We start from the raw sequence: 27,268 nt of genomic DNA, 5'->3' as shown, positions 1-27,268 counted from the left end.
AGTACATTAGCATAGACACATGACCTAAAAGCCACAAAATGCACATTTTGATAACATGGGGGGTTTAAAATGTTGTCTAGGTAGGCAGTTCTCTAGGTTTTGGGACTGATTCATTTTGTGTTTTTGTGAGTGCGTGTATGCGATCCAAACATTCACTTGCATCATAATTTCAACTTTGTAGAAAATATTACAGCATAAACAAACCTGTATAAACAGAAGCATCAAAGTGAGTTGAGAATGAGCAAAGTATTACTATCATTAAACCACAGAAGACATAAGAAAACACAAATATATGTGCATTAGTCACAGAAACACAACACAGAGAGCTCTCTATCTAACAGCTGAAGGTTGTATCACAGAGATGAGAAAGAGCTATAAATGAACATGATGCAAAATGACAAAACACTCACCTGTGCTAAATACACCCAATGATAAAACAACACTTGTGCTATCCAACAGTAATAAGAGAAAATGGTGCCAAAACAAAAGTAAATGACACTTAGACTCTACAAAAGGAGTTTAGCATTGTAAACATCCTGTGGCGGGGTGAGCAAGAGACAGACAACACAAAATGTTCATAAATGGGGAAAATAGTATCCAGGGGGAATGGTGATAAAAGTAAAAGGGATCTGGCATTGGGGCTCTGTGAAGGTCAGGGGAGTGTCCATGGAATGGCCCAGGCATGAGCGCACTCCCCTCCTGGGTCTGCGGTGCGTGGGGCGGCGGTGTCCCCTGAGAGGTGAGAGGGGAAGGTCCCGTTGACCGCAGGGGGTCCAAGGAGGGAGTCCAGCAATGCATCTAACTCAGCCGAACCCTCCCCGCTCTCTGACCCCAGCCTTCAGGGATGCCAGTGTGTACACTCATGGAGAATTGAAGCCGGCTCCCTGAGAAGAGGCACGGTCTCCATTTTTATGGCAGCATTGATGAGGCTCCATCCAATTCAGGTGTGCCTCACCAACGCTGCCCCAACGAGGCTTATTAATTATGCACCTGCTCTCTTCTCCTGCCCAACTCCCGTCATGAGCCTGACTGAAGGACGGGCCTCAGAGGCGGGGCGACGATGACGAGAGGGAGGGGCGGATCGTTCCGCCACAGGAACATATCAAAGTGCTAATCTGTGGAGGGAGAAGAGTGCCTAAAGTTGTTCCTGGCAGGCTACAAACCTTGCAGGCTCCATATGGTTAGGGTTAGGGGTGGGGTTAGGGCATCTGCTGCCAGTCAGAAACAATTTCAGGCACCTTTGTGCAATAGGCGTGCTGATCCCTTTTTTGAAATAGCCAATGGTTTTTAGTTTATGTCAAAGCCGTGATGATTTCCTACTTGATAGTCAGTTGCAGGTGGTATTAGGGGGCGGACCATTATTGTTCTAGAGAGCATTTGGCTGGACAACATTTTTTGTTGTGCAAGATGATGTCATCAGTATTTCTGGTTTGTTGTCTAACATGGATTACCACATGCGAACTCAAGTGAACTAAAAGTTACAACACTCCAATTTGGAATACACAGGAGCTTTAATATGCATAAAAACACACAAGTATTGCTGCCTTAGGGGCCCGTTCAAACCGAACGCATTCTTGTGCAAAAAAAAAAAAAAAGTTCACGACATCTAAAAACACGACACTCCTTCTCGAGATGCTGAATAAACAGCGATATGTGGTGCAACGGTCAAAGATCGAACTGAAAAACAGCGCAGACACACGAAAAAATTCGTTGGATGTGAACGGCCCCTTAGAATTTGGGCAAAAGAAGGTATTTTAGGCCACGTCCACACTAATGTTGTTTTCAGTTTCCTTACGTCATCATTTTCCAAAGTATGAGGTAATAGAGAGCATTTTCGAAAGTCTTTGTTTTTGTTGGAGGAAAACGTGGTTCCAGTTTGGATGACAGGTGTAAACGTAGCAAAATCAATGCTTAAACGTGCAGGCCTTAGAAGACAGCACAATCATGCTGCCTACATTTGGAACAGCACTTGTGATGCTTTACAATGCTGCCTATTGAAATGTGTGTGAACAAACCAATGAATCCAAATCGCTCCTATTAATACATTTCGAAATCCTCTATTTTTGAGGAGTCTATACAATATTTATACACCGCAAATAATATCTAATCTTATCCTTTGTCTTATATAATCACTCAATGCATAGTGCAACCAATACAAGATCAAACACATGAGCTTTTGTGAGCCTCCTGTACTGTAGTTTCCTCAGATTACAGTGACACTTCAGTGTCTTCAGAAACTGCGAGCAAAGAAACAAGCCCGAATCTCTGAAGATTCGCCTCTACAGCAACGAGAGCAATACCCGAGCGCTCAAAGAGAACCAGATGATGAGAAATAAAACTCATGCTGTGTGTGTGTGACTCTGGGATAGAACTGAACATGAAAATGCTTTCACTCCATCACCCTCGTGTCCTTCTCTCTGGCTTTTACGAATCCTCTCAAGACCAGCTGACAAACTGGCTGAGAGAGAGAGAAAGACAGAGAGAGAATAAAGATGATTATTTGAGTGGAACTTAGAGAAAAAATTGAAAGATTACAAGAAATGATGCACAGAAAGAATTAATACATGATGCATGTTAAATGAATAAGTGGAGCCGTTAGCATGCATGCTAAGTGTAGCTTTACCTCGATGATGTCAGTACGTCCCAATGTGCTGTTAAAATGCTTTGCACCATTATTTTTCAACTGGTTTTGCTTTAGGACCAATATTTTACATTGGACATCAAGTAGCGACCCAATACAGTAAAAAACGTTACCAGGATTTAATGTAGCATGGGTTGCATTTTCTTTCATCTTTTGTTCATGAATATATAAGGGCATGCAGTTAGTCTTTGTAAAAATAATAATAATAATAAATACATATATAGCGCTTAAAACTAGAAAATTCTCACAATAATTCAGATGGGTCGCATCAGTGTTGTGGTCTGCTCCGCGATATCAAGGGAAGCTGGTTGATCCGCGTGCGTGTAATCACACACATACAGTAGGGGTGCACATTATACAACACATTATATACATTATTTACAATCACAATCACACATGCAAACATGCTAGTTTAAAAACAAATGAATACCTGATATTTATGGGGGGGGAAAAAACAATAAAACTGTATATATTTGAATTCAAATAAGTTCATTACTGTTGCAATTTCTTTTTTTAAACTTGTTGCATATGAACAACCCGACAGTAATTTGATTGGTTTAAGTTTCACAAATCTTTAGTATAAAAAACATCTTTTGCTTCATTTCTGAAAGTAATGATAACTTCAGTTCAGTAAGTGAGTCGGACCGCTCTGACTGATTCAGTGAGTCATTCAGTGAAAATGTTGTCAGACTGAATCAAACCAGTAACTATTCATTAAAAGAACCGGTTCAAAGGAGTTATTTTCTCACGAATCGGACTACACTGGTGAAGCTGTTCTTGCATATAGTCAGCGAGGACAACTTTGTAGAAAGTTGTGTTTTCTTGCCATTATTTTACGATACACTGTATTTTATTGTCTCATTGCATTCAATTTACACATCTATACCAGTGTTTCCCAACCTTTTTCCTGCCACGGCACACTTTTTACGACTTAAAAATTCTACGGCACACCACTATCCCACACAGGCTAACCATCGTCAATATTTTTCCTTTTCAAGAACTTCTTCCGTCTTAGTAGCGTGTTTACTTGTAATGTTTGAAATTCGGCAATACAAAAAAAAACAAAAAAAAGTAGGCTACGCTGTGTGAGGTCACAGGTGGCAAGAGCGCTAAACGGGTAATGAAAAGACAACAAATTTGCTTCTTTTCTAATTTGTAGATTTGTTCTTGCAATGCCACAACAAATTACAGGGATGCAAACTCAGCAGCGGCGAAAAAGGACCACGAACATTTTTTCTGGGGATATTTTTTTTAAAGAATAAACTAAAAGCACCAATTCCAGCTATTTTAGTGATTCAAGTTTATTCAAGTTTACAACTGTGCAGAATGAGCAGCAAAATAAAGAGTGTTTTGGTGAGGCTTGCTTCTGTTTCCAAATTTGATCAATTTTATGAACTGATTAGTTCAGTGACCCCTTCTGGAAATGTCACTAGGTGGCAACAAATGAGCGTCTTATGTGCTATGAGTGAGTCAGTGAATCATTTTGAGTCGTTCATGACGGAAATCTCCCAAGAGACTTTATAGTGTTAAAGCAGATCTATAGTCTTCCTTCAGTCTGAGCATTATTTTTCATCCAATAAGACAACAATAATAGTCTAATAATAGTGAGTTTCAATAACGTCCTTCTCCTTTATTAAAACTTGCATGTCTATAAATCTCCTGACGTCAGTATAAGAATTATAAACACAAAGCAGATCTACGGGATCATTTTCCTACAGTATTTAAACTGCTGAGCATGACCACAATAATAGACAAATAATAATCATTTTGAGTTTCAATAATGTTCTTTCGTCATTGTAAATTTCACATGATTTGAGTCGAGACGTCAAGCGCCGCATTGCCCTCCACATGACAAGAGCTGCAGAAAGCGTCACAAAGGGGCGATTTTACGAGTTTGCCACATAAAAAGCAGGAGATGTGCACAATAAACATTGAAAACATGTATTTGGAAGAGAGAGAAAAAGCTTGCAGTTGCTTTGATAGCAGAAAGTAATAAAAGAACTCGTTTATGTCGAAGCGTTTTCTTCTGAATGAGTTCAGTAACTGGGGTCTCTGATATTCGTAAACGATAAGGTAATATTTCATTAAAAGAAATGATGAGACATTCAATGTCTCTTCACAAATTTGGACAGTTTTTAAATATTTCTTGTTGTTTAGTACTCTCAAAGACATTACTGGTGAAGCAAAAACGTGTGTGTGAAAAACACTTTGGTGTAAAGTGACGTCACTTCATAGACTTCAATGTATTCTGCAGCGCTGACGCGAGTCATGTGAACGCCCCTTAACGCGTATAAATATCACTCACATTTGCTCATTAATCATTGCTCTTCACAATCATAAAAGTGACCAATTATGGTTTCAAAACTTTTCATCCGAAAAGTGAGGAGTTTGGATCCCTGAAATTATTATTTTTTTCATGCATTTATTTATTTTGTGGAATTTGATCATTTTCCACGGCACACCTGGCACACCTGATTTCTTTTCATAATAATTTATTTAGCTGTAGCTTCAGTAGTGGCAGAGTACCGCTGCTGGAAAGATAGGTGAAGGAAACACTGATGCATTATTCACGACACAATCAATATCATACAATCCGGGGGCCTGGGTAGCTCAGTGGTAAAATATGCTGGCTCCCACCCCTGGAGTTTGCTAGTTCGCTAGTTCGAATCCCAGGGTGTGCTGAGTGACTCCAGCCAGGTCTCCTAAGCAACCAAATTGGCCCGGTTGCTAGGGAGGGTAGAGTCACATGGGGTAACCTCCTCGTGGTCGCTATAATGTGGTTTGTTCTCAGTGGGGCGCATGGTGAATTGAGCGTGGTTGCCGCAGTGGATGGCGTGAAGCCTCCACACGCGCTATGTCTCCGTGGCAACGCGCTCAACAAGCCACGTGATAAGATGCGTGGGTTGACTGTCTCAGACGCAGATGCAACTGGGATTCGTCCTCTGCCACCCGGACTGAGGCGAATCACTATGCAACCACGAGGACTTAGAGCGCATTGGGAATTGGGCATTCCAAATTGGGAGAAAAAGGGGAACCCCCCCCACCCAAAAAAAATCATATAATCCAACACACAATCACACTCATAATATCACATTATATAAACACAGTATATGCATTATTTTCATCACACATACTCAAAATCACATACAAATCACAAATACATGTACTGGATATGTCGTTTACAAAGTTCAAAGATTTGATGTAACCAGGGGCGGACTGGCCATAGGGAGAACTGGGACTGTTCCCGGTGGGCCGACTGCAAAGCGGGGCCAAATGGGGCCCCCAAATATTAATTTGCACTGAAGATATGTTATTATGTGAGACTGCGGAGTCTCCAGTTCCGTTGCCGGTCATATTGCGAAAATGACCGCCTGACTGCTCATTATCCAGCTTATTACACAACTCCTTGCTAAATAAGTACATAAATGGACATGAAACATTGACTTAAGTTCAAAGTAATTTATTAGTTACTTGTAGAGATCGTGCAGTGATCTGAGAAGTAGGAAAAATGACACGCAACACCCGGATGACTGGTCGAATATCGCCTAATCCCTGGATGCGCGGTTGTTATTCAGAAATATCAGACGGCTGGATATTCCAGAGAGCTGTTTAGCATGCGGATATTTCGACTGTTTTATAAACGGCACAGAAAAATCTCTAACATTTACACATTTCTACCAGTGCAACTGAACACTTTATCACTGAAAACTGAATAGAAGACCTCTTACTGTGAGTGTGCCGTGGAGATAATTATGTTTTTTCTCTCCCAGAAGAGTGTGTGTGTGTCTGTTTGAGCCACTAAAGGTCTTTGTCTTTTCCCTGTAATAGTTTTTTTAGATGTTTCTATAAATAAGTGTATTATTGCAGTAGAGAATGCAGATACAGACCTCTCATATACAAGGACTCATGTATCTTCATAATCTTCAATATTTCTTATAAACTCTGTTCCCATGCTTAGTGAGCTGCCTATACAGACAGCATTTCTAATGGCATCATAGTTGCACTTCTGATGTGAAGGTTGATCCAAAAAGCAGACAGCTGCATTGTGTTGCTGTTTAAGACACCAAAGTTTGGCCATAAAATCATAAACACGTGTAAATAAAATGTAGTGCATATATCAGGTAGAACCGGCCTGTCTCGTGGTGTCTGTGTGGATTATTTCTGTTTCTCTGTCTGATTACAGTAATTATTCAGTATATCAAGGAGTTCAGGTGGGATTTTGTGCGTTTGTTCCTCATTAAAAGGTCATTTGGGCCTCAGCCGTCGTTCGCAGACGTCATTTCGTCCTCGCGGTGGCTCTTGTTATTTTTGTCTCATTGTTTGTTGGGAAAAATGAAGCTGTAGGCTCACAGTAAATGCAACTGAGTTTAAATTTCACATCTTGTTGGTCTTTTCACTTTGATGTCACATTTTCAAAGACTGGATTGTAATGTTGCGTGAATTGTCCCAGGTCTGTCAAACATGTTGAGTGATCCAAACATCATCTGCAGCCTGAAACTGAACTTTTGATCAGATTTTAGGAGTGAATGCACTTAACTGCATAGAGAGCTATAGGATGCTCCCTTGCTCCCTATTTAGTGCATGACTTAACCTCCAGTGTGCTGTCTGTCTGCACTGGTCTCAGAACAGTTTGAAATGCACCTTATTTTCATCCTAACTCCATATAAAGCCTCTGAAAGACACATTTTCCAGTTTTTGATGAATAGATTTATTCTCAATGTGAAAATACACAGTAAATATAGGAATGCATTTATTAATGTTAATGAACATAATCTATTCATTGGAACATCTCTCATCCGAGTACATCATGTTTATCAGCGTGCAAAATGAACGAAATATTTAAAGCAGCATATCAAACGAAACTAGAGACGCTTCTCTTTACAACCAAGCAGGTTTCAGTGAAAACATTTGAAGAGGTTTCTTACCAGAGGCACTTTTGTTGGCGCTGCACCCATAGAAGCAGTTCACGGAAATCGACACCATGTTGTAAACAAAGGATATCACATTTAGTACACAGTTGAAATGTGATTCCAAAGAAGCATGCACAATTTGGTGTGGATCGGACAATAGGTGGCGCTATAACAGTCAGACATGTTAAAAACATTATATCTCTTCGGTTATGATTACCTGAGATTGCTGAACATGTATATTGCTTTATCTCTATTTTAAGTGCTTATGGGCTATCAGAATAATTCTTATTCAAAGGCCCTATGCGGGCGGCTTGAACCCCGGTAAAAACTACATTTTTTATTATTCTTCTCCCCTAAAACTGATCGTTCAGACTAAACCGTAAAGTCTAGAGACTTGAAACTTTGGGGAATTGTTGGACTCCAGCTAGCTTCACATGCGCATCGTCTTTTGTCTTTCGAAATTTGTATATGGGGTCATTCTAAGGACACACTGGAAAATATTGCGTACCTCGGCCATTTGGTGGCGCTATAAAAATGAAAAACATAAAAATTTTTGTAACGAAGAAGACATTGTTCCAATCGAGCTGTAATTTTGCATGTAGTGTCTTTGTCCAAGGTTCAGTCAAGGTCTACGAGGACAGTTGTATATCTCGAAAAACATGGTCGCCATTGACCAATCAAATTTCAGCAGCTTTTAGACAAGGTTAACAAAGGCCAATTGGAACGAAACGCAGTGGGCATATTTGACTCTTGGCCCTAGAGGTTTGTGCATAATCTGAAAAATATAAAATAAAATCCAGGAGCTATCGCATTTTACATGCATGTAAATGGCTTAATATTAAGCGGTTTGTCCCACAGACACATTATTCATATCACATGATAGATATCCCCATTCTGAGCAACTTTGCCTCAAGAACCATAGGTGTCCATCAAATCGTTCATTAAATATTTGAGATTATTTAAATATATATATATATATTATTGTGATCTAGTCTGAGGTTTTTCACTCTTTTATAAATCCAGTGTAGTACAATTCTAGTACAAGGACTCCCTAGATCAATAATTATATATATATATATAAAAAAAAACATAGAACTTTTTTCTTTTGGAATGGCTATAATAGGGAAATGTAAACATATGGGTGTGGCTTAGTTTACCCAAAAGCCAATAACTCCTAAACAAAGGCTCCGATTGGAATCACATTTAGTACACAAATTAAACGTGATTCCAAAGAAGCATGCAACATTCTGTGTGGATCAGACAATAGGTGGCGCTACAACAGTCAGACATGTTAAAAGCATTATATCTCTACAGTTATTTACCTGAGATTGCTGAAAATGTATATTGCTTTATCTCTATTTTAAGTGCTTACGGGCTATCAGAATAATTCTTAAAATTGGCCTAGTGTCATTTGAACCCTGTTAATTGCTGCTTGCAGCTAAATTAATATTTTTTTATTTACACAATTTTTTTTTTAATGTAATATATATTTTAATAACATGTACAATAAATATAACAAAGACTTGCTCAGGTCCATATTTACAAAATTTTCCACCAAAATAATTACTTTTATTTAAAATAAAATGAATTCAAACGCTTAAGATGGTTTTTGATAACAGTGGTGATCAAACACCAAAATGTCACAGTTTTACTTTAGTAACAATGTATAAATGTGTTTTTTCAGATACTATGATTACCATGGTAAATAGTTAGACTTTCGAACAGTGCTCTGATTGTGTTGCCGTGGGTTTGTTTCACCTGCATTTGATGCTGTAACAGCGACTGTGGATTTATTTAAACACACATACACATACACTGAGTTAATTAGTGGCGCTTAATTAAGACCTTTTGTTTCTCACAAGTGGCTCGTTACATGTTAATGGTGCGTTTCAGAGGACACAGTTGTGTTTGTGTGTCTGTGTGTGTGTGTCAGAATAGGAAATGAGGAGTCTTTGTTTGTAGCTGTTTGATGTTGTAAACCTGTGTTTTATATATTTATTTTCCTGAATACAACCAGAATACTCAACCATTTCATTTTACACATGTATTGTGTCAGATTTAGAAACGCTGTGATTATTTGTATTAAATTTAGACAATGGTTGGACAATTTGACTGTACTGTATATGCTGTGTGACGGTAGTAGCAGCTAATAAACAAGCAAAAAAAATGTTTTTTTTCTAGAGCAAATAGTTTTCCTAAAAAATGATGTCTTCATATGTGGACAGTTGGACTAAGTTGTGAAATTTTAAATAATATCAAGCTATAGAGAGTCAGTTTCTTTTTAATCAAAATGTTTATTATTTTTCCAAACATGTTGAGTGATCCAAACATCATCTGCAGCCTGAAACTGAACTTTTGATCAGATTTTAGGAGTGAATGCACTTAACTGCATAGAGAGCTATATGATGCTCCCTTGCTCCCTATTTAGTGAATGACTTAACCTCCAGTGTGCTGTCTGTCTGCACTGGTCTCAGAACAGTTTGAAATGCACCTTATTTTCATCCTAACTCCATATAAAGCCTCTGAAAGCTATTTTATTTTTTCAAAATAACTAACACGTTTTTTCAACTTATGAGGGAATAATGTCCCAAAATCCACGTATGTGTACATTTCTTATCAGCGTGCTGATTTGCCAAAAATAGGCATTATCACATGCTTATTTAAAATACAACCCAGTGAATTTACTGTAAAAAATAACTATATCTTGATATATACCATTACCGTGATATTAAATCATTCATACTGTACTATAAGACCTTGATCATACCGCCAATCCCTAATTTAGAAACATTTATCGCTTGTGTTAGTAGATGACAGTCAAGCAAAAATTGTTTGCAATGAAAATAATGGCAATATTTATTTTTTTCTCCCCAATTTGGAATGCCCAATCCCCACTGCGCTCTAAGTTCTCGTGGTGGCGTAGTGACTCGCCTCAATCCGGGTGGCGGAGGACGAATTCCAGTTGCCTCCGCGTCTGAGACCGTCAATCCACGCATCTTATCATGTGAGTTGTTGAGCTCATTACCACGGAGACGTAGCGCGTGTGAAGGCTTCACGCTATTCTCCGCAGCATCCACGCATAACTCACCACGCGCCATACCGAGAGCGAGAACCACATTATAGCGACCACAAGGAGGTTACCCCATGTGACTCTACTCTCCCTAGCAACCGGGCCGATTTGGTTACTTAGGAGACCTGGCTGGAGTCACTCAGCACGCCCTGGATTCCAACTTGCGACTCCAGGGGTGATAGTCAGCATCAATACTCGCTGAGCTTCCCAGGCCCCCAAATAATGGCAATATTAATTGAACTGACCAAACTGTGAATTCGGCGACAGTAGCTCTAAAGTTCTTCAGCTGAAATCTGTTTACCGAAATTCGAATCACTGCCCCCAGTGGCTGAAGCTGGAAGTGTTGTTGAACGTTTTGGCACGTGTGAGTTTCAGTTTCCGGGTGAAATGTCCACAGGGTGGCGCCAGAAGCGAGTTGTTTTAGTTGTAAATGATGTAATACAGTCAACATGAATGCATATGTCATTTATTAACTCTACCTTAAACCCCAACCTTGAACCTAACCATCAGAGGACTAATAAAAAACTCAGAATTGCGCTCATGATTATGTAAACGTAATCACTTCCTGGTTTCCACGGGACCACTATCAGTTGCGCCACACTTGAATTGATGCAAAAAATGTCTGATGGGAGATGGTGCTTGACAGTAACTCGTCAGAATGGGTCGATGTCGGGGTACTGGAACATTCGGTAGCAACATGTCAACTTGTTCATGTTGCATAAATAGAATAAATAGGTATTTAGAAGCTTTTTTAGATAATATAAATAATACTGCTCTTGTGTGTGAAATAACCAGTGCTGGATTGAGATTTCCTGACTGCAAACACACACACAAACACACAATGGTGAAATGTCGAGCTGATTATTTCAGTTCTAACACAGTTTTGTTATAAAGTGTAAATGGCATGAATGATTGGTGACTGAGAGTGTGTTGTGTTTCTCCTCTGAGATCTTATAATGGAGTGTGTGTTTGCAGGAGTCTCAAAATAATGAGATCTCTCTTTCTCTCTGTCCTCCTTTTCAGCTTTTTCTCCAGCTTGTAATGTCGAATTTTACTGCAGAATTACTCTGCTTTCGGAACAATGATTTTCTTCTTGCAGCACCGACTCAGTATACAGATCATTCACACTTTTTATTACCCCCAAGTTTCACAAAGCTGTTTAAGTTCTGCAACATTAGCATCACCAAAAATAATTGCCTGTTTTCAAACACGTTTCCCTAAACACTCCCCCCGTCTTTCATTGGTCGGCCAAGCAAGATCATTGGTCCCCAAACTCACACCACTGGTTGAGTCAATGTTGACATGTCGGGAAGGACGAACCGCTCAAAAAGACACTGAAACAGACAACCTGGTCTCACAGAATCATGTTACTATACCTACATTTGTTGAACAACGATGACTTTTATTCACTTTAACACAAAGTTCATAAACACTTACTTTTCATCCTGTTTCTCACACAATGACATCTAAACACTTTTACTATAGCCCATGACTCATTTTAACATTTGCATTACGTAACCTTTTCATCTCATGTTTGCTTTTTCTGACACTCTTGGTTAGGTTTAGGTTTCAGGTTTAGGGAGGTCGGTTTTGTTGATTTAAAACTCAAGCGCATTAACCTTAAAACCCTCGTCTGTTTGAGAGAACATTTAACTCGCTTTTAGCGCCACACAGTGGACATTTCACCTCAGAACTGCTGCAATACGTGTAAGGAACCGCATAATATCATTTTGCAAAAATGTCGCCACAGTCACGTAATTTTAATCAAATCAGGCTGTAAAGACAATATTTATAATTACATCACCTTTAACCTCGTGCGACCCCGCGTACACTTGCGTGAACGTTGTATTTTGGCTTTGCTATATGCAACGCATAATTTAAATGAATTTAAACCGACTGAATACTGTTCACAAGACTCTAGACTGTCATTTAATGCGTTAAACTTCTGCCGCACCGAGTCATGTGACACAACAACATGACGTTGATTTTCCTGAAAATAAGGTGCATTTCAAACTGTTCTGAGACCAGTGCAGACAGACAGCACACTGGAGGTTAAGTCATTCACTAAATAGGGAGCAAGGGAGCATCCTATAGCTCTCTATGCAGTTAAGTGCATTCACTCCTAAAATCTGATCAAAAGTTCAGTTTCAGGCTGCAGATGATGTTTGGATCACTCAACATGTTTGACAGACATGTGACAATGATAATCAGTACATAGATTCAGAATTTATAATGTATCATTTTATTTTAACATGGTTGACAGTGATTGGATGATGCTGGACATTACTTTGAATCAGAATTAATTATGATAATTTCTGATGTCATGTCTGTAACATCTCATGAATAATCAACACTCCTGGAAATATAATAAACTATTTGAATAAAAAAAAAAAAAATGATATTATTATTATTAGTCTTAGTCCCGCTGTCCACATATGAGAACACATGTATGTTTTTTTGCTTGTTTATTAGGTTCTACTTGTTACGAATCAAAATGGAAATGGAAAGCGCACACAGCAGTCACGCTCGGGTCTCAGGAGGATTAGTGCCAAATTTGGCTGGAGGGTTTCAATTTGACTTCTAGACAACTAGTTGTGATTTCAAACAATTGTCAAACACTCCCTTCGTATGCTATTGGTCACACTTTTGCGTGAAGATGTAAAATAATCAACAAATCAGATTTTTTTAACCAATTCACTGAAACAAATGGTACAAACGAATTGATTGAACACAGAAATGTAGTCCTGTGCTCCGACAAACATAAAAGAGTCTCACGGGAAGGAAAACGTCTAACGCCATGTTATGTTAGTCAAGTGCAGCGTTTGGGACACAGCCGTACTTCAGTTATATCCAAACATGAAAGTCTCGCTGTTGGTTTGTGAACAAGCTAAAAATGAATATTTTAGAGACGCCTCCCTCTTGTTCCCCCTTTACATTTTTAATAACTGTCATTTATAATCATATTTAATCAGGTCGTTAAGAGAAAACACTTTAAATGACTTCATCACAAATAACAGTGTACAATCTAGCGTGTTCATTTTACAACCTGACAGCTTTTCTGATATAAATAGCATGAAAGGCACAACAACCTCCCCAATTCTGCTTCAGTAGTTGAACTGGAGTTGCTGTTTTATTTACTTTTTTTCAGCACCGCGTCCAGACAACTTTTCAATTTCAAAGGCAGTCTGTTCTGCCAACTGCAAACTCTTCTACAACGAAGAAGAGGAGCCATTTCAGTATTCTTCAGCCAACACTTAGAAGAAGAAAAAAACATTCTCTCATCTATTTTCTGCTCATCTCGGCTGCTGGGAGAATAAACGAGTGCGCCGTGGCTTTTCAACAGTGAAAGTCCTTGGACAAAGTTTTTAGGCTGATGGACAAAACTCTATTTATTGTCTGACTCCTATTATTATTCATGAAAGTTTACGGAGTGCAAGAACATTTGATATCTGTGACTGCAATCAAATGCCAAATGTCAGAGTTGGGTTCATTTGGTAATTCGCAAGTTTCCATTCCAGTATAATCTCTGAAATGATAAATAATGATTTTAATAATGATCTGAAATGAGCTTTAATCTGAACAACACAACACCACATAGTGTGCTGCCTTGCTGTCTACTGCCTACACCGCTAGCTCCCTTTTAAGGTGGCATCCTAACTCAAGTGGAACCTCATATGTGACTGATTCAGTGTGTGTGTGTGTGTGTGTGTGTATTTAGATGTCGACGAGTGCTCGGAGGGTTTGGTGCAATGTGACACTCACGCTACCTGTGTGAACTTACCTGGGTGGTATCACTGCGAGTGTCGTGACGGTTACCATGACAACGAGGTGTTCACCGCCAACGGAGAGTCGTGTAAAGGTACAGTTGCACACTTATTCTAAATAAACTAGTTAGAGTCTGAAAAATGTTTTACCAAAACTTTACTTTCTAGAAACCACAGTGCTCGAAGTTGAAGAAACACCCACATTATTATTATTATTATTAATATTATGGTCATTTTTTTATTTAGCAATAAGTAAAAAATCAGTAACAGTAAGTAAAGGTGTAAGTAAAAACACTTGTATGCAGTTATCAGTCAATTACACCAGCCGTTCTTAAAGCGACACACTGCATGTCTGAATTCCTCTAGACATCGATGAGTGTCGCACGGGTCGCAGCACCTGCGCCAACAATACGGTGTGCTTTAATCTCGACGGAGGATATGACTGTCGCTGCCTGCACGGACACAACTGCACCGGTGACTGTATCCATGACAACAAGGTGAAGCACAACGGACAGATCTGGGTGCTGGACAGTGACCGATGCTCTGTCTGCTCCTGTCAGGTCAGTAAGAGTGATGCATTATGGGTAGAAACAACAGTCATGTTTGATGAGTGAGCGTGGGTCGGGGTGAAAGTCATGTGACCACCTGCAGCCATCAAGGCCAGGGATGGATTACTGACCGGGCCAATGGGGCCAGTGCCCAGGGGCCCTTGACTACCAGGGGCCCTTGACTGCCCGGGGGTGGGGGAGGCCCTGGGCTTTAATGTTGCGTGATCCAGTTTGGCGATCCCCCTGCTCGAAAACCCATCAACAATGAAAACGAAAGAGCCCCCCACCCCCCCTCAACAACATTTGGGCATGAAAACGAAAACACCCTCCCCTCCCCTCCCCTCGCTCAACAACTTTTGGGCCAGTTACCACCACCCCCACCCTCAACAACTTTTGGGCCAGTTGCTATGTAAAAAAAGGGGGGCCCTTGGAGATAATTGGCCCCGGGGCCTTTGCAAGTCATAATCCCTCCCTGATCAAGACGATTAATCATGGAAGTATTTTACTGCCATATCCTGAGATGTGACACACAGATACATAGTAAGATCATCTGACCGATATAATAGGGGTGTGCAGCGAAGCCGTTACCTGTATTTGCAGCTGTATCAGTTCATATGACAAAATGATCTGTATCTGTATTCGGATAAAATAGGGTGTGGGCGGGGCTTAAACTGGAAGTGCGTCAAAGCTAAATGAAATGGCCATTTGTAAGTGTTACTCTTACATTTATAGTTTCTATTAATAAAATATGCCTTTTCATAATAGTAGCCTAATAATAATAACTATTACTATACAAATATTATTTAAAAAAATAATATTTTATAGTTTTTTTTTCTTACCAGATGAAGCTAAATTTGCAGGCTACATTAACTGTGGAATATGTTGTGGTTTCTCCTGGTATTTCAGATATTAATATCTGCATGAAACAGGATTTTCATTTGTCTGTGCATGTATTACATCATTATTCTGGAGGCAGGAGGTGTCAAGCAAAATGTGATATATCAAGCACATATTTTGCAGTGAATAATAAATACAAATTCAAACGTTAAAAGAAATTAAATAAGCCTACAAACAAGTAAAAGTCATGTAAATCTATCAGGAATTTTTACAATAGGACACCATTATTTAGTTATAATAATAATAATAATAATGCTATTTTATATAGCACCTTACCAGAGGTAGCACAGTTTAAAGAAGAAGAAGAAAAGACGGCGCATGTTTCAGTTTCTTCGTTTTACATAAGGAGGAATATTCCTAATAGATGAAAAATCTGGAGCATTTTAACTTTTTTCAGAATAAAGTCTTAACCAGTTAATGACCTTAATCTCATGATATAAATTTGGTCAACTTTAAGAGATGGATAGACGAGCTCCGACGTTAAATCACTTCAGGTCAGGAATTTAACATCATGCTCAAGTTTAGGCTATAAATAAATACATGAGAATCACGTGTGAATCGAGTGATCCATTAACATAGACATTTCAAGAAGTGGAAAGTGTACATGATGTCGTATCTTAATTAATGTTACACTTGATAAGCTCCAGACACGCACAATTACCAGAGACCGCAAACGGAGTTGAGACCGCACCCATCTGATCTGAAATCACAATGTACGCATTTTCATTCATATGGTTTACACTTTAAAAATACTGGCTGCACAGATTCATAAATTCATTGTAATTTTGGATATGTTTATTTAAAATGTCGCTTTATCCTTGTGCTTTTTGGATAATCAGTCATTATTCGTGCATTTCCGAATAGGGGTATTCGGCTTCGGGAACATCGCTACAATATAACATGCTTTAATGAAGTTTAAATTAAATAAATTAGCACAAGAAAAATATGTTCAGCTCAATTCAGATTATAGTGTTAAGAAATAGTATGTGAACCCTGTGGAATTAGCTGGTTTTCTGCATTAATTGGTCATAAAATGTGATCTCATATTCATCAAAGTCACAAGTATAGACAAACACAATGTGCTTAAGCTAACAACACACAAACAATTATAATCTTTCATGTCTTTATTGAACACATCCCATTAAACATTCACAGTGCTGTGGAAAAAGTAAGTGAACCCCTTGGCTAAAGGGGTCAACAAAAGCTAATTAGAGTCAGGAGTTGGCAAACCTGGCATCCAATTAATGAAATGAGATTGTAGGTGTGGGTTAGAGATACTCTGACTTATAAAAAGCACTCAAACATTTTGAGTTTACTATTCACAAGAAGCATCTGCTGACGTGGACCATGACTCTCAGAAGACCTACGATCAAGAATTGTTGCTTTGCATAAAGCTGGAAAGGGTTACAATGTTATCTGGAAGAGTTTAGATATTCATCTGTCCACAGTTAGACAAACTGTCTATAAATGGAGATGATTTAGTACTATAGGTACTCTCACTAGAAGTGGCCGTCCAGCCAAGATGACTCAAAGGGAACACCGCAGAATGCTCAATGAGGTCAAAAAGATCCCTAGAGTGACAGATAAAGACTTGAAGGAATCATTGGAACTGGTTAACATCTCTGTTCATGAGTCTACTATACAGAAAACATTAAACAGGTATGGTGTCCATGGCAGGACACTATGAAGCAAGCCGCTGCTTTCTAATGAAAACATTGCTGTGCAACTGAAGTTTCCCAAAGACCACCTTGACACTCCACAACACTACTGGGAAAATGTTTTGTGGACTGATGAAACTAAGGTTGAATTGTGAGACTTTGATGAAGACGAGATCATATTTTATGACCAATTAATTCAGAAAACCAGCTTATTCCAATGGGTTCATATATCTTTTCGTGCCACTGTATATATAAAAAAGGCAAAAACTGGTTAAAGTAATGCACTTACAGTGAAAGTAAATAAGGCTAGGCAATAAACAATCTACTAGTATGATTAAATCACTTACGTACTAATGGAAGAAGTAACATATAAACGCTGCAGAACAGTCCGGGGTTAACTTCCTTTTAAAGTGCTGCACCATAACCGTAATTTGTGCGTTTTTAATTAATTTTCTGTGCTATTCGACATAGATGCCACAGATGCTTAACAGACCATAACTGGTATTGAACAGTCTGAAAATTATTTAAATAAGTGCATAATTACTTAACCAGATGGTTGATTTCTTGACGTCATAATAATTTCCAATACATTTTAAGAATATTTGTAATTAATAATTATACAGTGGATAGTTTTGAATCTAAAATCTGATTGGACGAGCTACGTTAGAAGTCATAAAATAGTCAATACATGATCGAAGAATGATCTTTAATCATTTTATTGCTTGGCAACCATCATCAGCCTACAGTTAGTCTAATTAACTATATGAATTGTCAGAATTGCTTATTGTGTTTAATTTCATTTAAAAAAAATATTTATTGTACATTGGTGCCATTTATCACACTGTATTGCTGTTGCCTATTTAATATCATATTTAATTAATTTATTTCCGCTGTTATACTGCTGAAAGATGGACAGAAGGTTTTCTTGTTGTCGTTTTAATGCAAATCGCTTGAGTGGTCACATTTTCATTAAAGCGATTGACCTCCATCAATTTCACTGGTCACAGTTGGTAATTAAGTCTTTAATTGAAATGTTTTCTGCATCTAGAAGAGGCGATGAGCAAAATGGGCTTTGACATATTAAATAATCAAACTACCAATTATTCAGCTCATGGTGAAGGACAGAGCCGACGAATGAGTCTTAATCAGCCGGTACCATTTAATTGATGTGGAAGAGGGAGAGCTGTCAATCAACATTAGAGACTGACCGCTTGAATGAACAGCGCGGTAAACATGATGCTGATGCGTGTGACGTGAAGGCCTGTTCAGTGTCACGGGTCACAAAGTCATCAAGGTTATTTTAGATTTAGTTCACCCAACAATCAAAATTCTGTCATCATTTACTCACCCTTATGTTGTTCCAAAACCGTATGACTTACTATCTTATGTGGAATATAAAAAATATTCATAAAAGTAGTCCATATGAGTCGTGCTACTGTAGTTATTGTATTTTGTCTTTGTAGGGCAGTTCATTAAAGTCGGATTTTAAATCACAAACATAAACGTGTGTTTTTGACCTGTGTGTGTCCTGCAGTCGGGTCGGGTCATGTGCAGACGGATGGTGTGCGACTGTGACAATCCGACCCTTGACCTGTTCTGCTGTCCGGAGTGTGACCCGAGACTCACGTCTCAATGTTTACATCAGAACGGACTGCTCACCTACTCCAGCGGAGACACCTGGATTGAGAACTGCCAGCGCTGCCAGTGTCTGGTAAGATGCAAAGACACTTGAACTTTATCCTTTTCAACACTAAAACAATCGATTTGATGTGTGGATTGTGTTTAAATTTTTGGTCAAGCCCTTTAAAATTGACATGAAACAACATTTGCAACCTGTTTTATTTCCATAATGTGATGTATTTGAAAGTGAAACAGGATATTTAAACATGACGGAATGTGGGGGCCTGGGTAGCTCAACGAGTATTGACTACCACCTGACTACCTGCACGGACTACGAGTATTGACTACCACCCCTGGAGTCGTGAGTTCGAATCCAGGGCGTGCTGAGTGACTCCAGCCAGGTCTCCTAAGCAACCAATTTGGCCCGGTTGCTAGGGAGGGTAGAGTCGTATGGGGTAACCTCCTCGTGGTCGCGATTAGTGGTTCTCGCTCTCAATGGGGCGCGTGGTGAGTTGTGCGTGGATGCCGCGGAGAATAGCGTGAAGCCTCCACACGCGCTAGGTCTCCATGGTAATGCTCTCAACCACCCACGTGATAAGATGTGCGGATTGACGGTCTCAGGCAACTGAGATTCGTCCTCCACCACCTGGATTGGAGTAGAGCGCATTGGGAATTGGGCATTCCACATTGGGGAGAAAAAGGGGAAAAACAAAAAACAAAAACAACTTTTTGACGAGGCTTTTGTAACTTGATCCAAAACTTTCGGGCTGCAGTCACCAAACTTGGTACAGACCTTCAGACTGTTCTGACTGTTGCTGTGACTTTTCTAACTGATCGGAATTTCGGTTTTTGCTCAGCGGATGATAAAATATCCCCCAAATCTCATTGACTTACATTGATTGAATGTTCTAACGGGCCAAGACTATATATTACAGTATTATACTGTTGTCAAATTGGACAGATAGTGGAACTAAAGCACGACTTAGTTTCACTATTCGTCGACAACTTACAGGAGCTGTAAGCAATTCTGTTATTTATAATAAAATGTCAAGCTTCCTTTGGGAATGAGGTGTACACTGGACCAAACAAAGCCAGACTGATTTTCTGAGCACCTGATGAGTGTGTACGAATCTCCACAGATCTCAAACGCACCCTACTGAGTGTACAAAACGTCTCTGAGAGAGAACACATCCCACTCCTGCATCCATATGCTCATCACATGCTAATGTCATCTCTAAATTCATGAGGAGGGAGTTTCTGTGGAAGACACCATCATGTTGTGGCTCTGTTTCCCTCAAATCATTCTCTGTAGTGTGCGGAGCGTGCGGTGTGTCGCATTGTTTTACAGCTTTAGTCTTGATCAAACGCGCCGCTCCCCTCAATCCTAATTAACATATCCGCTCTGAGGGGCTGTCATAGTAGGCGGAGCATCCAGAACGCTTCTGTTCATCCTGAGCAGCTGGTCGAGAGACGCTGTAACAACTGCAAACTATAAAAAGGATGAAAAATTGCAGATCACAAGACATGAAATACAGTTAAATAAATATAAAGCAGGGTCAGAAAATAATTAGGGTTATGGGGCAAAAACGCCACCGAATGTGACAAAAATACCCCAGATATTAAAAGTCGTGGGCAAAAGATGTCCTCATAGTGATTTACTCTGTTGTTTTATCCGTCATGTAACATTTGATATATTTAAACAATATCACATGCTGTTTTAGCACTGTTGGAACGCTGCTGGACCATCTATTCAGTGACTTATTATTTGATCAGACTTTAAGGGGTTGTTCACACCCAGAGGCGCAAAAACCATATATGCAAGGTATGCAAAAAAAAAAAAAAGGCAAATTATATTAGGGTTGTTATAGTTTTACATTTTTAATTTCGTTTTTATTTCTATGTTATATTAAATTTGTCATTCCAGTTTTGTTCCAGTTCAGTGCTTTCTAGTTTCAGTTTAGTTAGTTTTAATTTTTGTTTTAAAATTGTAACTCTTATTGTATTGTAAATTTTTACATTTGATAAAATACTGTGTATCAAAAATTAATTCAATCTTTTTTTTTATTTTAGTTTGTTTTGGAGTTATGAAAAAGTGTTTTAGTTTAATTTAAATTTTTTCCCAATCATGTCAGTTTTTATTTTTATTTCTGTTACTGAAAACATTTTCATTTAGTACTACAATAACTCATTACTATGACTGTAAATGCTGTAAACCGTAAAACAACCATAAAAATATTGATTTAAACCAATTTTCTGCTCAATAATACAGAAGAATTAATTTAAGTGCTTTATAAAATTATAAGCTTCACATTTCTGCCTTTAACCCTTTTTTTCTTGTTTCAGTGTCATACCCAAAATTGTTTCTTATAAAGAAAACTTTTCCAATTTTTTAATGATATAGATTATGATACATTCTGAGTCTCTCAGCCTAAGAAACTCATAAAAAAATTGAGCCAAATTGTTACTTTTTTCTTATTTTTCTTATTTGACATTATAGATCTCTGGGTGTAAATAAGGTGGCTCAGAAAAACTGCTTTTGTTTTGTTCCCAATCATGTCAACTGTATCTAAGAAAATGTTTGTGTTGATACGACAAAGCAATCAAAAGTTATAACATTACAAAAATAATTTATTATAGTGTCCAAAAGCTCTACAAACAAATAAATCATAATAATTGTACACAAGAACTAATTACACATGCAAACACAACAATGACTAAAGATTTGCATAGCATGCAGACATGATTTTAGTAATGAGATTATACAGAATGAGTTTCATTCTGTGTCATTTGAGTCATCATTGAGTCTGTGTCATGTATTTGGCGCCATCTCCTGGTGGTCATATGTAACATTGTGCTTCATGTGGATTATCTAATGATCTATGCATCTGATTACCTTGTGTGTGGGCTCATTTAAAAGATAACCATCTCCTCTATGTAATGGTATGATGATATTTTATGTACCAACATTATTGTCAAAGACATATAATTAGCTATTACTCACTATATTTTTGTCAGTGAATAAAACAAACAGGCTGGTTGTAATCTACTCTTTGAGAGCTTTCCAACAACATATGACACATGGCTATTTAATCAATTTGATGTTTTTACTGATTGCAATAATACGTACAGTACAGTGCATTTTTTTTTTTTTTAAACAAATTATCAAAACGGAACACTTCTGATTTATCTGCAAATTTCAAAGCACTTGTTCAGTTTTGGTCATAATGTCTACATGCATTGTAAAATAGAGCTTCTAAACTTTCAAACTATACCTATTTTGTGTTGGTCAAGAATGTAGTTGATAATATTTTATTTTTATTTTTCCTCAGTGGCGGACCCATCCGAGCTTAAAGGGTTAAACCCTCCAAAAATTGGCCTCATTCGCTTCCATTGTAATTGTCTCACTCTAACCCGATTGAGCTTAACTTGTATTGGACCCGGAGTATTCCCGAAATGATAACTGGACACTAATCACTCAATTAAACATGCAACGTAATTCAGTTGTGCAACATCAATATTTGAAACATTTATTGCTGCATACTGCATACAGTTTCAGATACTATTTTTCAAACCTATTAGGCACTATAAAGTATACACTGCACAGTATGCAGTATGCAAGTGTTCGATTTCAGTCATTATCTGTGTTTCTGGACTCGATATTGCTGTCTTGCATGCTGTACAACTACAGACTGATAAATATTCATCCTGTAATACATTTAACCTTCATATGCAATGCAAGAAAAATGTGTTTTGCTTTGGATAATTTTTTAGTTAAACATATTCTACCCATCTTGCACTGATAACCAAACCAGCCCGACCACAAACGATCTAAACAGTCCATCTAATGTGCACAGAGAATCAGGTTTCCACTTCAAAAAGACTTCCATGCCTTTCAGGGCACTTCCTGTGTCTTACTGTGGCGATAGCGTTAACCCCGCTGAAATGAAATGAGGCCGCTGAGCCAAATCTCTGCTTAGCCACAGATCTCCAGCGCTGCCTAAAATATATGACCTGTATTTAAGGATCTATTGTGCCTGTAGCAGACACGCGGCAGGTTTGTGGGTGTCAGTTTGCTGTTATTGATATTTGCAGAAACCACAGAGACTCACGTTGAGAAATCTCAGCTCAGGTGTGTGTAATCTCATGGAAATTACACTGAAATATATATAGTTTTCCTCATGAAACTTTGCCTGTGGATGTATCTTAGTGCATTATTGTGGCACCTCACAGTGAGGAATACTTTAAATGTCAACTTGTTTACATCTCTTTGCACAATCATTATTTTCCTTAAAGTTTTTTGTTTTTTTTAAACATATCCCATAAACATTGTACAATATTACTATGCACCTGCGCAGTAATTAGGACACACTGCTGACAACGATACATCCTTGTGCTTGCAATTAAAATAGTTACTAGTTTGTTAGAGATATTTATTAATTACTATTATATGAGTGTGGTGTAACGGGTTAGTGCTCATAGCTGGTTAACCACAGGAGTCCAAAATTACCTTTGTACCACACCTGCCAATGGCAAGTAAATTTACTGGCATAAATATTAGTTACCATTTATGAAACTGTATTTAGCGCCGCTTATTCTTAAAAATAGTGTAATAGTGTATTTCTGGAGATGTTGACCAACAAAGGTATATTTCTAGTTATTTATTTTAGTTAATATTATTTGTACTCCAGAGTTTTGTTTTGTTGGACAAGAAAAAGTAGTTTCATACCATGTAACTCACATTTGGTTTTCCACCATTGAAAATGGGTATCAACAATTTACGCCTGGAGCCACATTGAGAGCCCTATAGCTCTGGGATTTAACAATATAGGGCCTTAAAAATTAGGATACAGAAAGGAAAGTTTGTTCTGAATCAGAATCTACAAGGATATTAAGAAATCTTCAATGCTTCTGGAGTTATAGGCACTTGAACTTCGGAAAAACAACGCAAAAACGAGCTTTTTCCCATATTTGGACTCGCACCATTGGCATATAATGCAACAGGAGGTGCTGAAGTCAACTGATTTTAGTAATAGATCTACTTATCTCTGTGTACAAATAAAATCATGACACTGACACCTTTATAAGGTGATTTGTTTGACCTGTAGTTTTGCTCCAAAATCATAGGCGAAAATGGTCATTTTGACGCCCATCTACAAATAATGGATTTTAAATCAGTAAATATTGATCCATAGTATTTAATATTTTGTCTTTCATCATCATTTATGTTTGTCTTCCTTCAGAAAAAGTATTAACAAAAACAGGCAAACACAAACTAAAAAGCAGTATCTCTGAAACGCCACATCTCACAAAAACAAAAAACACTCGTACATCATATTTTTGTTTTGTGGATTTAATGTGAGAAATATTCCTCATGTGCAACGCCATATGGAGTTTAAACTACTGTTGGTACATTTTCCACTAAATGTTGTTGGAAATGTGCAAGTCGCGTCTTCTTCAGTAGAGTTTTTGTAGTTGATTTTATTCACTCACTTCATCTGTCAGATAAAAACTGATGGACGTTTTTGCAATTTAAACCAAGCATATGTTGCAATTCCTTATTTAGTCACCAGCCAAATTACCAGTTATTTTGTTTTATTTACTCACCAAAGCCAAAACTGATTTCACATTTTTGGTTATTCTTCCAGCGCACTAATTCTCTCTCTTTCATACACAGCAGGGTGAGGTGGACTGCTGGCCGTTGTCCTGCCCGCCGGCAGACTGTGACTTCACGCTGGTGCCTGAGGGCGAATGTTGCCATCGCTGCATCTCTGACCCATGCCAGGCTCACTCCGTCCGGAATGACATCACCAAGACCTGCGAGGACGAGCACGGGATCACACGCTTCAGCGGCTCCTCATGGGTCAAACATGGCACAGAGTGCACACTGTGTCAGTGCAAGGTATTTACAACAAACACACACTGATATACAAATAAACAGACATACAAAAACAGACAAACAATCATCACCCAAATAATACAAGCAAACCAACAAACACATACAAATAAACAAACTAAAAGAGACAAGTAAAAACAGACACAAAAAACAAATGAAAAATAAACACAAACAGACTTACACAAAAATACTGTACAAACAAACATTACCCAAATACTAGCAGACAAACACAAAATAAACATACAGACATATAAAAAACAAACAATAAGACAAACAAAATGCAGAGACAAATAAATCAAAATATACACAAATACACAATGAACAATAAGACAGAAAAAACACAATACAAACAAAAAAGAAAGTCAATTTAACAAACAGACAAGACAAAACCTAATAAATAAATAAACACAAATACAAACAATACTTCACCCACACACAAGCAAACATACAAACAAAAATAGACAAAGTGTCAAATAAAAACAGAATAACAAACACACAAACCACAAGAGTACACGCTGTGTCAGTGCAAGGTATTTACAACAAACAAAAACACACAATGAAACACAAACAAATAAACACACTAAGAGACAAGTAAAAACAGACACATACAAAGACAAACAAGTAAAATAAACACAAACAGACTAACACACAAACACTGTCAAAACAGACAAAAATCCATCACCCAAATACAAGCAGACAAACAGAGACAAATAAATACAAATACACAAAAAAACAAAAACACACACAATACAAACACAAACAGACAAAGTCAAATAAACAAACACACAACCAGGCAAATAAACACAAGCATGCAAACAAATGCAAACAAACAATCCTTCACCCACATACAAGCAAACAAACACAAACAGACAAAAAACAAACAAAAACAGATTAAGTGACAAACAAAGACACAGAGAAAACAGTACACGCTGTGTCAGTGCAAGGTATATACAACAAACAAACAAACAATCACACATTCAAAGAGAAACACACAAAGATAGACACTCAAACAGGCAGACAAATAAACAGAAACAAACATGCAAATGCAAACAGACAAACAATACAACAGACAAACAATACAGGCAAACAGTCAAACAGACAGACAGTGATAAAAACGGACAAACAATGAGACAAACAAAACAGCTGAACAAAAACAAACAAACATACAAATACAAAAGACAGAAAAAACACGGGGCCTGGTTAGCTTAGCGAGTATTGACGCTGACTATCACACCTGGAGTCGCGAGTTCGAATCCAGGGTGTGCTGAGTGACTCCAGCCAGGTCTCCTAAGCAACCAAATCGGCCCGGTTGCTAGGGAGGGTAGAGTCACATGGGGTAACCTCCTCGTGGTCACGATTAGTGGTTCTCGCTCTCAATGGGGCGTGTGGTAAGTTGTGTGTGGATCGTGGAGAGTAGCATGAGCCTCCACATGCTGTGAGTCTCCGCGGTGTCATGCACAACGAGTCACGTGATAAGATGCGCGGATTGACGGTCTCAGAAGCGGAGGCAACTGAGACTTGTCCTCCACCACCCGGATTGAGGTGAGTAACCGTGCCACCACGAGGACCTACTAAGTAGTGGGAATTGGGCATTCCAAAATTGGGAGAAAAAGGGGATAAAAAAATAAAAAAAAGACAGACAGACAAAACGCAAAAATAGAAATAAGCAGACACAAAACAAACGCTATCAGCACTTTTAGTTTTTTGCTGTTGTTTTATAATTTCTGCAATTTTATTTCCACTTTGTGACGTAATTTTCCTTCTCTCTTTTCTCTCCAGAACGGACACATCTGTTGCTCAGTGGATCCCATGTGTCTTTAGTCGCTTGTCTGTATAGTGTCACTTCCACAACCTTCCCAACCCTTCCCAAATTTATGCCAAATATGAAATGTGTATTATATCAGACGACAGCAACCTCATCGTATCCGATCCCAGAAGAGGCCATTTCTGCACAAACAAAGACTTGTAACGCATCTGAAACACAATTAAAAATCGAATGAAAACACTGTACACGCCGGCATGACCACACTGGATGTTTCAAGAAAACATTCTTTCATTTTTTTCTCTTTCACAGAAAAGGATGTAGAAAATGTAGCTCGTAAGTAAATTTGATTGTATTTCTCTTTTGCCTGGTTATCAAAGTTGATGCTATTTTGTGTTTCCACGGCACTTTTTTTTCAAATAGCTTTCTGTCTCTCTTTTTTGTCTAGATTTTAAATTATTATTATATGGCTTGTTCGTGTCTAATGGTGAATAAAATCTCTCCA

General features: G+C 38.3%; 1 protein-coding gene across 1 annotated transcript in view; it reads left to right on the top strand.

Moving 5' to 3' along the window:
* Window positions 1–27,268, top strand: part of nell2a (neural EGFL like 2a) — a 147,816-nt gene extending 120,548 nt beyond the window's left edge. Inside the window, exons 16-20 of the mRNA XM_051690267.1 lie at window positions 14,340–14,480; window positions 14,752–14,945; window positions 19,023–19,199; window positions 24,783–25,007; window positions 26,781–27,268. Of these exons, the coding sequence (XP_051546227.1) occupies window positions 14,340–14,480; window positions 14,752–14,945; window positions 19,023–19,199; window positions 24,783–25,007; window positions 26,781–26,822 (779 nt within the window). The 3' untranslated portion in view covers window positions 26,823–27,268. The remainder of the gene's footprint in view (window positions 1–14,339; window positions 14,481–14,751; window positions 14,946–19,022; window positions 19,200–24,782; window positions 25,008–26,780) is intronic.

The sequence above is a fragment of the Myxocyprinus asiaticus genome, chromosome 46 (assembly GCF_019703515.2).
Source record: "Myxocyprinus asiaticus isolate MX2 ecotype Aquarium Trade chromosome 46, UBuf_Myxa_2, whole genome shotgun sequence".
Lineage (NCBI taxonomy): Eukaryota > Metazoa > Chordata > Actinopteri > Cypriniformes > Catostomidae > Myxocyprinus > Myxocyprinus asiaticus.
The sequence above is the reverse complement of the archived record's forward strand: the minus strand, read 5'-3'. Positions and strand labels throughout refer to the sequence as shown.